Source organism: Vulpes lagopus, chromosome 12, assembly GCF_018345385.1.
Source record: "Vulpes lagopus strain Blue_001 chromosome 12, ASM1834538v1, whole genome shotgun sequence".
Lineage (NCBI taxonomy): Eukaryota > Metazoa > Chordata > Mammalia > Carnivora > Canidae > Vulpes > Vulpes lagopus.
In genome coordinates, this window is record NC_054835.1 from 18,804,446 (window position 1) to 18,817,328 (window position 12,883).

Below are 12,883 nucleotides of genomic sequence, written 5' to 3' on the forward strand. Positions count from 1 at the left end.
GGCAAAGATATGCGCTCTAGACTTCCTTTTAGGTATAGATTCTTGGACTCTGGACTCCACAGTGTAGCTTGACACTGGCAACCCTCTCCATGGGAGCTGGGGCTCTTCTCTGCTTGAGGGATTCATTTATTCATTCAACTAACACCTTCTGAGCATCCACCCCATACTGGGCATGATTGGAGGTACTGGGGATACAGTAGCAAAGAAAATAAAGCCACTGCTATCACTTCTAGTAAGGAGAGATGGACCCAAAGAAACCAAAGTTATAATAATTGAGATAGTGAAAATACTATGGAAATAATAAATGAGGTAAGGGGATAGGGAGTGTCAGGAGATGGGGGAAGAGAGTTGCTATTATATCTAGAAGGGTCAGGTGACATTTTAGCAAGAGGTAAGAATAAAGTGAGGAAGCCAGTTAGATCGATATCTGGTAGAAGAGCATTTCAGGTAGGCAAAAGAACAAATGAAAAACCCTGGGGCAAGAGTCTGTTGAACCAATTGAAGGAACAAAGAGGCCAGGATAGCTAGAGCAAAGGAACAAAAATGATAGTGTAGGGAAAGGGTCAGAGAGGGCATACGGTCTTAGGGCCCTCTTAATGATTTGGCTTTCACTGAAAGAAATGGAAACCACTGGATGGTTTTGTACAGATCAGTGATCTGACTGTAGCTAGGTTTTAAAGGAGTTTAAAGAGGTTTCTGGTCTAGGGGCACCAGGGTGGCTCAGTTGGTTAAGCATTCAACTCTGAATTTCAGTCAAGTCGTGATCTTAGGGTCATGATCTGAGCAGGGAGTCTGCTTGGGATTCTCTCTCCCTCTCCCTCTGCCCCTCACCCTTCTCATGCTCTCTTTCTCTCTCTCTCTCAAATAAATAAATTAAAAGGAGAAGAAGAAGAAAAAGAAAAGGAAGAAGAAAAAGAAGAAGAAGAAGCCACTGCCGCCATCGCCACCACCTCTGACCTAGTGAGCACCACAGGTTCCAGCTCTGGAATGGGCTACATGCTGTCCCATTCTCAGCTGAGAAACTTGGCATTATGTCTCTCATTCTTAGTACTTCAGGAAATAACAATACAATTTCAGCTAGGAATCCTCCCCTTCCCACAGCTGACATAACTGGGCCAAGCTTTTGTGTAGGTAGTGGGGAGTGGAGGGAGACAATCTGGGGGCTTGTATGTTTAATGTGGAATTTCCTACCTTGAGGATGACCACAGGGTAGTAATGGTTCTGTTAAGGTACAGGCCTCATTCAGGCTACCAGTATCTAGCCAGCATCTACCTTGTGTGAGCTTGGGACTCTTTCTGGCTCAGGCAAGGTGTGGGATGGTTAATAAGCCAGCAGCAAGCCCACACACAGTCATGGTAGCCAGAAATGGAGCTCCTACCACCCCAAAATTAGGGCCTATGGATAATGGCACAGAGCTTGCCTCCAGAAATCCATTCAGTTGCACTACTATCTGGGAAGGTGGCCTTTTTTGTCCCTGACCCTCCTAGACCTGGCCAGGCCCCCGAATGAGCAGCCTTGGAGTCCCACAGGTTCTCTCCTTTAAAGCTTTTTCCACCGATGAACTCTTGCAAAGACTAACTGGATTCTTTGATGTGTCTCCCCACCATTCTAACAACTACAGGCCCTGGTAAAGGCTTTGTGTGTTTCCTTCACCACTGTGTTCTTGGAGCACTCCCAGCATGATCCCTGACATATAAGGGGTGCTCAAGAAACAGGCTGAGTAAATGATAAAGGGGAAAGGCAAGTAATGCTTGTCTCTTTCACGGGCAATGAAACATGCCCAGACAGGACGTTTGACTGCCTTCTGGCCCAATTCCTACAGTAGGAGCACCCGGGAGCAGAGGGCCACACCCAGTGGCCTCCTAGGCCCTCCATCAGCTTCTCCTCCTCTGCTCCTCCAACGTCAGCGCCAGTCCTGAGCCTCTGAAACGAGACCAGGGAAAAGATCGTATGGCAGGAGTGGAGCCAGTGACAGCCTGTAAATAACAATAACAGCATTTAGAATGGACTAGACACTCTCCTTCCACAGCAACTCTTCGAGGCAGATTCCATTAGCACCCTCATTTTAAAGATGGAGAAACGGGGCACCTGGGGGTACGTGCCATGCCCAAGATAATAGCAGAGCCTGGGTAAGGGAAACAAGGTAAGAGAGCTTGAGGGGGCACTCGTCCTCTGAGTTGCCTCTGCTGCAGCGCCCAGAACCAGCACAGGCATCACAGGTCAAGCGTTCTCCTGCCTCCACCTCGAACGCCCCACGTCCTTATTTCCTCATCCGTAGACTGTGATCCTTCAGTAATGGCTAGCCACGAGGCTGTCGGGAGATAACGCACGTGGTTTAGTAGTGCCCAGCGCCCAGTAAGTGATCAATAAGTGTTAATCATTGATATTTTTGTTATCGTTTGGAGCGTTTCTGGGCCTGCAGAGGAGAGCGGCAGGGCGGCACCCTTGCACGCACCGCGGGGGAGGTCACTCAGCCAGCCAGGGGGGTGGGGCCGCTCTCCCGCGCTCACCAGCCGCGAGCGGGCGGGGCCAGCGGGAGGGGACGGCGGCCCCGCCCCCGCCGACTTTTTTTTTTTTTTTTTAAAGGGACGCCGGGCGCAGGCGCAGAAATCCCAGCCCTCCGTCCTCGCGCCGACCCGGACGCGCACGCGCATGGAGGGGCGCCCGAGCCCCCCGGGCCAGGCCCGCGTCCGCCGCTGGGCTGCCGCGCTGTGCCGCGGCCCCGTGGAGCCGCTCGTCTTCCTGGCCAACTTCGCTTTGGTCCTGCAGGGCCCGCTCACCACGCAATACTTGTGGCACCGCTTCAGTGCCGACCTCGGCTACAATGGCACCCGCGACAGGGGCAGCTGCAGCAACCACAGCGAGGACCCGGTCATGAAGGTAGCGGCGGGGAGGAGCACGCAGCGGGCGGGCGGTGGGCCCGGAGCTGGAGGGCGGGGGGGTGGGGGGCGGGGGGCGCCGGGGGCGGGGCCTGCTGGTTTGGGGTAATGGGCGGGGCAGAGCGAAGTGGGTTCCCGGACCGTCAAGTTCCCATAGTTGTTTTTTTTTTTTTTAAAGATTTTATTTATTTGTTCATGATAGACAGAGGCAGAGACACAGGCAGAGGGAGAGGGAGAAGCAGGCTCCACGCAGGGAGCCCGACGCGGGACTCGATCCTGGGACTCCAGGATCGCGCCCCAGGCCAAAGGCAGGCACCAAACTGCTGAGCCACCCAGGGATCCCCTAGGTTACAGCAGGGCCGTGAGGGTTAATAGAAAGGAGTAAAGGTCAGGGAATGGGACCGTGGTCCAGTCCCTGTACCCCAGGGCCAGGTTTTGAGAGTTTTACGAAGATTCTCTGAGGCTCCAAAGAGAGCCCCCATCCCTATTATTTCCTAGGATAGTGACGGTTTGCGGGGTGGGCAACCCATAGTGAGGAACAGCACCTGGTAAGATTCATGTCCCCACAGGAAGTGGAGACCCTTACCTCCCACTGGACCCTCTACATGAACCTGGGCGGCTTCCTGGTGGGGCTCTTCTCATCCACCCTGCTGGGTGCCTGGAGTGACTGCGTGGGCCGCCGCCCCCTCCTGGTGCTGGCCTCCCTGGGCCTGTTGCTACAGGCAGTGGTGTCCATCTTCGTGGTCCAGCTGCAGCTCCACGTCGGCTACTTCGTGCTGGGCCGCATCCTTTGTGCTCTCCTTGGGGACTTCAATGGCCTTCTGGCAGCAAGCTTTGCCTCCGTGGCAGATGTCAGCTCCAACCGCAGCCGCACCTTGCGAATGGCCCTGCTGGAAGCATGCATCGGGGTGGCAGGGATGCTGGCGAGCCTCCTGGGGGGCCACTGGCTCCGGGCCCAGGGTTATGCCAATCCCTTCTGGCTGGCCTTGGCCGTGTTGATAGTCATGACTTTCTATGCAGCATTATGCTTTGGTGAGACAGTGAAGGAGCCGACACCTGCCCGGCTCTTCACGCTCCGTCACCACCGATCCATTGTCTGGCTATACATGACTCCAGCCCCAGAGAAGTCCAGGAAGCATTTAGCCCTGTATTCACTGGCCATCTTCATGGTAATCACTGTGCACTTTGGGGCTCAGGACATCCTGACCCTCTATGAGCTGAGCAAACCCCTCTGCTGGGACTCCAGGCTGGTCGGCTATGGTTCAGCAGCTCAGCACCTCCTGTACCTCACCAGCCTGGTGGGCCTGCGGCTTTTGCAGCACTGCCTGGCTGATACCTGGGTGGCCGAGATTGGCCTGGCCTTCAACATTCTGGGGATGGTGGTCTTTGCATTCGCTACCATCACACCTCTCATGTTTACAGGTAAAATGTGCCGGCTCAGGGACAGTTTGCCCCAAAGGTGCTGGGTGAAAATTGGGGGTCAGACATTCACTGCCACTAAACGTGGTTCCTGCCTGTGTCTAGAAACATTGTTAGGCTCCTTGCCTGCACTGGAGGATAGACAACTAAGAAACTTCATAAAAATATGCCATCTTTATTAAACGGAAGAGATAGACCTTCAGTAGCCTCTGTAATTAATTCACATTGTCAACTATAAACATCATTAGTAAGATAGAGCAGCAGACAAAAGTATGGCTCATACACTAATCACTTCACTCATTGGCCTCCCACAGCCAATATTTATGGTGTTCTTAAACAAAGTCCATGCCACTAATACCTTAATACTCACTTCTCTGATAAGAATCACAGGCCCAGGACACCTGGGTTGCTCAGCGGCTGAGCATCAGCCTTCAGCTCAGGGCATGATCCTAGGGTTTGGATTGAGTCCCACATCAGGCTCCCTGCAAGGAGCCTGCTTCTGTCTCTGCCTGTGTCCTCTGCCTTCTCTCTGTGTCTCTCATAATAAATGAAATCTTAAAAAAAAAAAAAAATCACAGGCCCTAAGGCCCTACCACAAATATCCTTCCCTACCACAAATATCCGTGGTCAGCTTCTTTTTTTTTTTTTTTTTTTTTTTAAGATTTTAAAAAATTTATTCATGAGAAACACACACACACAGAGGCAGAGACATAGGCAGAGGAAGAAGCAGGCTCCTCGCAGGGAGCCTGATGCGGGACTTCATACCCAAACTGGGATCACACCCTGAGCTTAAGGCAGATGCCCAGCCGCTGAACCACCCAGGCGTCCCAACTTCTTTGGGTTTTTAAAAAAGCTCAGACCACAGATAGCAAATTCCTCCCTGCCTTAGTTCTTCCTCCTTCCCCTCTTCTCCTTCTCCATTTGTTTACTCATGATGGAGAGAGGCAGAGACATAGGCAGAGGGAGAAGTAGGCTCCCCATGGGGAGCCCGATGTGGGATTCCAGCCCAGGACCCCAGGATCACACCCTGAACCGGAGACAGACACTCAACCACTGAGCCACCCAGGTGCCCCTTCCTCTTCTTCATCCCCTTCTCTCCCTCCTCTCTCTTCTCCCTCCTCCCCTTCCTCCTCCCCCTCACTCTTCTTCCTCACTCCTTGCCTTCTCTCCCTTCCTCCTCCCCCTCCCTCCACATCTCCCTCTTCTCTTTCCTCCTGCCCATCTTCCTTCCCATCCTCCTTTTGGTGGGAGTGGGGTGGCTAGGAATGAGGAAGTTAACTTTTTTTAAAGGGACAGATTCATTTTGATAGAGTCCTAAAATATGTTGTTTACAAAGTCAGTTCATCAGTAATTGCAGATTTCTTAACTTGGCTGCTTGCCTGGAGAGTGAGGCTAAAGGGGACCAAGTACCTTCCTCTCCTGCCCACAGCATCTCCCATGGCCTCTGCGCTGGGCTCAATGCCCTCAGGGGTGCAGAGATGATGAAGACACTGTCATTACTCTGAGGAGCCTCAGCAGAGTGGTTTTTGAGGGCCTGACACCTGAAGGGGCCCTGAGTGCCTCATATACCCACTTGGGAGGATCTACCATCCTCTAGAAGGCAATAGTCACACAAGGGAGAGAAATTGTTGCAAAAGAAACATTGTAAGCCTGTGAGTAACAAATGCAAAGGGAAAAGGAACTTGCGTTAATTTTGTGCTTTCCTCAGACTTACCTCATGTACTCATTTCTTAGTGCCATTGTAACAAATTATCACAACCGGGATGCCTTAAAACAATGGAAATTTATTCTGTCACTGTTCTAGAGGCCAGAAGTCAAGGGGTCAGCAGGGCCACACTCCCTTTGGAGGCTCTGGGAGGAAATTTTCCTCACCTTTTCTGGTTTTGGGTGGCCGCTGGCATTCCGTGACTTGTGGCTGCGTCACCTGAATCTCTGCCTCTGACATGGCCTTTCCTCTTCTATGTGCCTTCTCTGTTTTGTCTTTCACATCTCCCTCCATTTCCCTCTTCTAAGGATTCGTGTGATTGCTTTTAGGGCCTATCTGGTAATCAGGAAAATCATCTCATCACAGGATCCTTAACTTTTTTTTTAAGATTTTATTTATTTATTCATGAGACACACAGAGAGCGAGGCAGAGGCACAGACAGAGGGAGAAGCAGGCCCCATGCAGGGAGCCTGACGTGGGACTTGATCCCCAGTTTCCAGGATCACGCCCTGGGCTGAAGGCTGCGCTAAATGCGGAGTCACCTGGGCTGCCCATCTTTTTTTTTTTTTTCCCCAAGATGTGATTAACTTAATCACATCTTCAAAGATCCATTTTCCAAATAAGAACATTTACAAATTCCAGGGATTATGGCCTGATATCTTAGGAGGGCCATTATTCAGCCTCCTATACCCCAGAACCATCCTGTGATGAAGGCTTTGTTATGCTTTTACAGATAGCAGTCATGTCCAGGGCCACACAGTAAGCAACGGAGTCAGGTTTAGAACTCCGGGCTGACTCCAAAGCCCATGCTTGTTTTCTGTGCCAGGCCATCTACCTTCTCCGTGCAAGGTGAGTGGGTGATGCCTGCTGGGACTATGGGAGCTGTTCTGACAAGAACATAATTGATGGGGAATAAGCATTCATCAATGAAAGAGGTAGCAGGTAGGTCAAGCCTTGAGAAAGGTGGACTTCTTCACCAATAAGGAAGTTCTTCCTGTGTCCGACCTAAGTCCCCCATGGGGTATATATGTATAAGAGCTCTGCGATGTAGGGTGCTCAGGCATCCCTCCCCCTCACCCCATTTTCTTGTTTCTTTCTCTGCAGGGTATGGGCTCCTGTTCCTGTCATTAGTCACCACACCCATCATCCGTGCCAAGCTCTCCAAGCTGGTGGGCAAGTCAGAGCAGGGTGAGTGCCAGGATCAGCCTCTATCTGGTTCTTCATACCCAGTGTTGCCTGACCTGGGCAGAGGGCAGCTGTGAGCTGGGAGGCAGTTTACCTTCCTCCCACCCTGGAGAAGTTAGTAGCCGAGACCAACGCACTTCTGTCAAATTGCCAAGGGCTGGCAGAGGACCATAGTGCCTTGGATTTTCAGATCACAGGGTTGGAATTTGCAGTCAGCAGAGCACATTTGTTCTTTTGGGTAACCTGAGCACAGGGATTTACTTTCTCCGGACCTCAGCTTTTCCATCTGTAAGAAAGATGTGGTGATGGCAGTTTCGTGGCAGAGCACAGAGGAAGCAACAACCATTAGATATTTTCTTGTCCCAAAGTGACCAATGAAGAAGCAGGGACCCAGAAGGTTAAATCAGGTCACCCAAGGTCACTCAATAAGTGGTGGAGCTAGGATGCAAACCCAGCTGTTTTTAAGAACAGCAGGTCTGGGGATATGGTTTTGGGTCCTGGCTGTGTCACCCACTGGCTGTGTGATCTTGGATAGGTCCCTTTCTGTCTCTGTACCTGTTTGCTCCTCTGTAACATGAGTGGTTTGCTTTTTTTTTTTTTTTTTTTTTTAAGATTTATGTATTTATTTATTCAGAGAGAGAGAGGCAGAGGGAGAAAGAAGCAGGCTCCACGCAGGAAGCCCGACGTGGGACTCGATCCCAGGTCTCCAGGATCACACCCCGGGCTGCAGGTGGCGCTAAACTGCTGCGCCACCGGGGCTGCCCGAGTGGTTTGCTCTTGACAAGAGCTCTGTCTAGCTTTGAGGCTCTGGCAGAGTTCAAACTCAACTTCTGTTGGGGTGTTGCTCATTTTGCAAAATTTGAGTTCTATTGGCATATCTCTAAAGGAGTAGCTTCTCGGACCTTTGGGTCTTTATACCCTAGTCTGGAAATATCTAGCTCATCCACTTTTCCCCATCTGCCCTGGAAGGAGGATCTGGTGCTATATGTAGCTAAGGGTTCGTTCCCTTGCCCCCCAGAACCCATGTACCTTCATTCATTCACTCAGTAAGCTTTTTTCCTAGCATTTTCACTGTACCCAGAGATGCCAAGGGGAACAGGAGAAAAGAGCAGTCCTTACTACCTCCAGGGGGCCAGGGCCTGCGATGGATGCTTTCCATGTGAATTTAATCTTGCTATCAATCTATAAAATAGGTATTATCCTTGTTTAATAGAAGGGGGATAGAAACCCAGAAGGATAAGCAACTTACTGAGTGATCACATAGATAAGTGTTTGAACTTATTATCTGGGATAATAAGTTAATGGGAATTAACCCTATAATTAATCCCAGAAAGGAGATGATTCCAAAAAGGGATAAACCAAAACCCATTATACTGGGCTTTTGGTAGAAGATATCACATATAGTTTTCATACACAGATTTAATAACAGCCATTAGTTTTGTAGCCCCTCTGTGCCAACTGCTTTCCAAGCATGACCTCATTGAATCCTTATCACAACACACGATGTAGGATTTATCATTGAGGAAGGTGAGACTCCAAGTCCAAGTGACTTGCCCCAGGTCACACAGCTGCAAGCTAGGGGTTCTGGGATTGAGTCTAGGTCTTTCAGACCCCAAAGTGTGATGTTTATGTCTTTACAGGTGCTCTTTTTTCTTCGGTGGCCTGCATCAATAGCTTGGCCATGCTGATGGCTTCTGGCATCTTCAACTCCCTCTACCCAGCCACCTTGAACTTCATGAAGGGGTTCCCCTTCCTCCTGGGAGCTGGCCTCCTCTTCATCCCGGCCATTCTGATTGGGTAATGCAGGGCTCTGACCCATGCTTATAATATCCTTTATCCCAAAGTTTTCTGCTTTCTTCTCCTCCCAAGTCATTCCTGGAACCATTCCCCCTGATTCTGCCCTTGAGGGACAGCTGCCTAATCATCTGGGAACCATTCCCCAAGGACAAGGCAGAGGGGCCGGGGGAAGGGTCTGGCTAACATTGTTTGCTGGCAAGGCTGTGTTCTCTCCCTTAGCTCCCCTCCTCTATTCCTGTTTTGCACATGGAATTCTGGTGGCAGAAATATGCTAAAGGGAAGCCAGGGAGAGCTTCCCCTACTAGTTATGGCTAGGCCAGAGGCTAGCCTGACTTTCTCCCCTGTAGCCTTCAGAGTTTCTTTCCAGAGCCCTCTGTGTCTGGACATTGCCTTGTCTTCCGCCTCTCAGCTTTGGGAGGGAATACCTGTCCCACCCCACCCAGTAAAGCCTGTGTCACATCTCTAAGAGTTGAGGATGTCTCCCCAGATCAAATCCAAACCCTTTTTCTGGTCTTTCACAGGGTGCTGGAAAAGGCTAATCCTCGTCCCGAATTCCAGCAGTTTCCTCAGAGCCCCTGATCGGCCTGGCCTGGAGGACAGAGGGCAAAAGGAACAAAGTGAACACTAATCATCTGAAAGTATGCATCTGGATCCCAACCCGCAGCAGCATGGGCACCTCCTTTCCAAGGGCAAGTGTCTACCTTGGACAAAGTGGTTAAACCAGACAGCTGTGCCAGCCTAGGACTCTAATCTAGAATTACAATGCAGACAGTCCTACTCCAGGAGACAGTGGGGGTGCCATTGTGAAACAGGGGTCCATTTACCCTTTATACCATCAGTCACGTAGAACCCTTCAGGGGAGAGGAGAGGTCCTGTTGGAAGGGCACCTCAGGGACCAATTGAAGCAGGAGGGTTGATAGCTTCAACCCAGACTGCACAGCTCACAGGGTTGTTTCTGGTGTGCAGCCACCAGTCACTCCTCAGTGATGGATATGGTTCTGGGGGGAATGCAATGGGAGGGGCTGGGTGCCCTCTGGAGAGAGGTGCTGCTGTCTCTGGCTGGGAAATCTATCCTCTGGGCTTAGCAGTGCCAATCACAATAAATTCATATAATCACACTGAAGTGAACCTTCTGGCCCCCGAGGCATTGGGCTATGGGGTCCCCTGCTTTCCTGTTCCCAGTCTGCCCACTGTAGGTCAGATAGCAGTAAGCTTCTGGGCTGGGCAGCAGCCCCCTGAACTGCCATGAGATGATGCTGGGCATGGACAGCCCACATCTCCTCTGACTGCTCATTCTCTTCTGAGCTACTAGGCTAGGAGAGAGGGTGGTGCTGTGGGGTTGCCAGGCTGGCATCTGGCCAGCGGAGAGATTTAGGGCAGAGGCCATTCCTGAGGGTCAGTCAGAGATCCGTTCCCCGAAGGCACCTTACTGGTCTACCCAGCTACACTAGCCCAAGCAGGATCAGTCTGTTACTACTCAGCTCTCTAGCACTCCAATTGCCACATGTTTCGGCAGGGCTGTGTGCTGAGACCATCCTTTGTGCATCTTTAGGTCAATGGGAACCTGGAGATGGGCCCGACTGATTCAAGGGCCTTTCTTAGGGTGTTGGGAAAGCCTGGCCCAACATCTGAAAGGCAGAACTGGATTCAGTATTTAGGCACCTGCTTTGATGAGGGCTGTAAGCCCCCACAGAGACCCAAGTCAGGTGGCACTTGACTGCAAACATGAATTGGCCAACAGGGTTCGGCTCCCAGCTACCCTCCTCTCTCACCTGCCCTGAAAATCACACCAGTGAAATGGAGTGGTGCAGGGCAGACCAGGGTCAATGTCTCTGTCATTGGGAGACCAAAGCAAGGAGAGGGCCTTCCACTGTCTTGTCTCAGCATGAGGCAGTAGGAGTCAGGGAAAGGTTCTGGGCTGGCCTCAGGCCTGGGCTATACTCTAGGCACTGCCTCTGGCTTGCTTGTGACCTTGAGCAAGCCCTCCTATGAAGGGCTAGATAAACAGCGCCCATGAATTGTCTGGTCACAGGTGGACAAGTTAGGAAACACTGGGATAGATGATGTTCTGAGCCCCTTCTCACCTCATACATTTTAGAATGAGATGCCTCTCTTCCTGGGCAGGGGAGAAGGAATGAGTTGGAGCTGGACTTCTTGACCTCGGAGTATCCCTGAGCAGTCCTTGGTCCCTGGGGATGGGCGAGGTGAGGTAGGTAGGGACCTAGCTGACAGCCCCCACTAGAAGCAGCATCTACACCCCAGCCAAGCAGAAAACCCTGACCCAGCAGACCAATGTCAGAGTAGGCTTTGTGGGGAAAGGCTGTTTCTCAGCTCAGGTTCAGGACCAGCCCTGTGGGGCCAGGCCTGGGCGCAAGGTGACGGTTAAGGTGCCTGCCCTGGGCAGTCTGTCATGGCACACTGGCCTGGCTAGGGTGAGGGCCATCACCCATCACCCCATCACCTTGGCTGCTCTGGTGAGGTTGGAGGCTGGGCTCTGATTCCCCAGAAGCAGGAAGGGGCAGCAAGAGAAGGTGTATGAACAGAAGACACGGCCTGGCAACCTCCCAGAATGCTGCCTGGGGCGCCTCACGAGGGAGTGGGACTGATCAGGGACAAAGAGAAAGCTTCCCCTGGAGGGTACTCATCCCATTGTATTGTTACTTTCTCTGCTCTATGAGGGCAGTGTCTAGGCCACCTTCAGTCACCACCACATCCAGGGCCTGGCACTGGAGGGCACTGTTGTGGCATGAAGGAAGCAGGGTCAAGAGTGGCGGGGGCCAGGCTGGGCTAAAGTGTATCTTCGGCAGGATAGGGAGCAGAAAAGGAGTCCCAAGCCTGGAGTGAGACCTCTGATCCTCTGATGATGTGGCTCAAGAGCTACGAGTGACCTGGCTAGCACTTGTGGGGGGTGGCTCTGAAAGCCGAGCCAGCCTGAGGTGTGAGGAAGGGAGGTAAGGGAGGGTTCCAGCTGACCCTGTTAGCTGAAGCCTGGGTTTACTGGAGGGAGGAGACCTTCTTGCTCTCCCACCTAGTGGAGAAAGGGGCAGAGGGATGTTCTTGCTTTACTTCTGCATAGCTTTTGGGCCAGCCTATTTTGTTTGTGAAAACCTGTCCCCCACTGCCAGACCCTTGGGGCAGAGGAGAAGCGAGTTGTCAGTAGAGTGACAGCCCTGCCCAGGGCACAGCCTCCAGGATTCTCAGGATAGGCAGTGGACTGAGCACCAGAAGGCCGGGTCTGGATCCCTGGGGCTGACTCTACTGAAATGTCATGTCATTCAGTTCCTTCTCTGTAAAATGGAGAAAATATGGGTTGGGTTGCTCAGGTGATGGCAGAAACTATGGGGTGGGATGTCGGGGGAAATGGCAAAGATTTGTGAGGGATTTGTGTTTTAGAGCCTTGCTAGTTGAAGTGTCATTCCTTAACCATCTGCATCCACTCACCTGGGATTTTGTGAAAAATGCAGAAACCTAGGCCCTGCCCAGGTCTCCTGAATGCAGTTTTAGGAAAATTCCCAGGGGATTCCAATGTGCCCCCCACCCTTCTTCAGAGTACCGCCTCTTCCCGTGTTGCTACAGGCTATCCAGCCGACTGCTGTGCCACAGATGCACAGGCTATCCAGCCGACTGCTGTGCCACGAGGAGAGGCTGCCTCTCCTGGCCATCCCCTGAGCAGGTGGGTAGGGAGGGGTTGGCTGGGGGAGCCAGCTGAACCTGGCCAGCAGGAACTGAGGCACAGCAACAAGGCATGGGTAGGGTAGCTAGCTGCCTGGTGAGACGGCCTTGGCGGCCCAGGCCCAGACCCAAGCAGGCAGCTCCCTTGCACCAGTGAGTGCAGCAAAGCTGACCACAGCTGCAGACCAGCCAGAGTGAGGGCTGGCTCAGCCCCACCCTGACCCTG

The 12,883-nt window shown here is 52.0% G+C and overlaps 1 protein-coding gene across 1 annotated transcript; it reads left to right on the forward strand.

The window, feature by feature from the left end:
• Window positions 1-2,585: 2,585 nt before the first annotated feature.
• On the forward strand, window positions 2,586-10,103 carry SLC46A1 (solute carrier family 46 member 1). The gene is made up of 5 exons (XM_041724401.1): window positions 2,586-2,880; window positions 3,449-4,301; window positions 7,108-7,191; window positions 8,829-8,985; window positions 9,507-10,103. The coding sequence occupies exons 1-5, from the start codon at window positions 2,653-2,655 to the stop codon at window positions 9,562-9,564; spliced, it is 1,380 nt and encodes a 459-aa protein (XP_041580335.1). The 5' UTR covers window positions 2,586-2,652; the 3' UTR covers window positions 9,565-10,103.
• The last annotated feature ends 2,780 nt before the right edge of the window (window positions 10,104-12,883 follow it).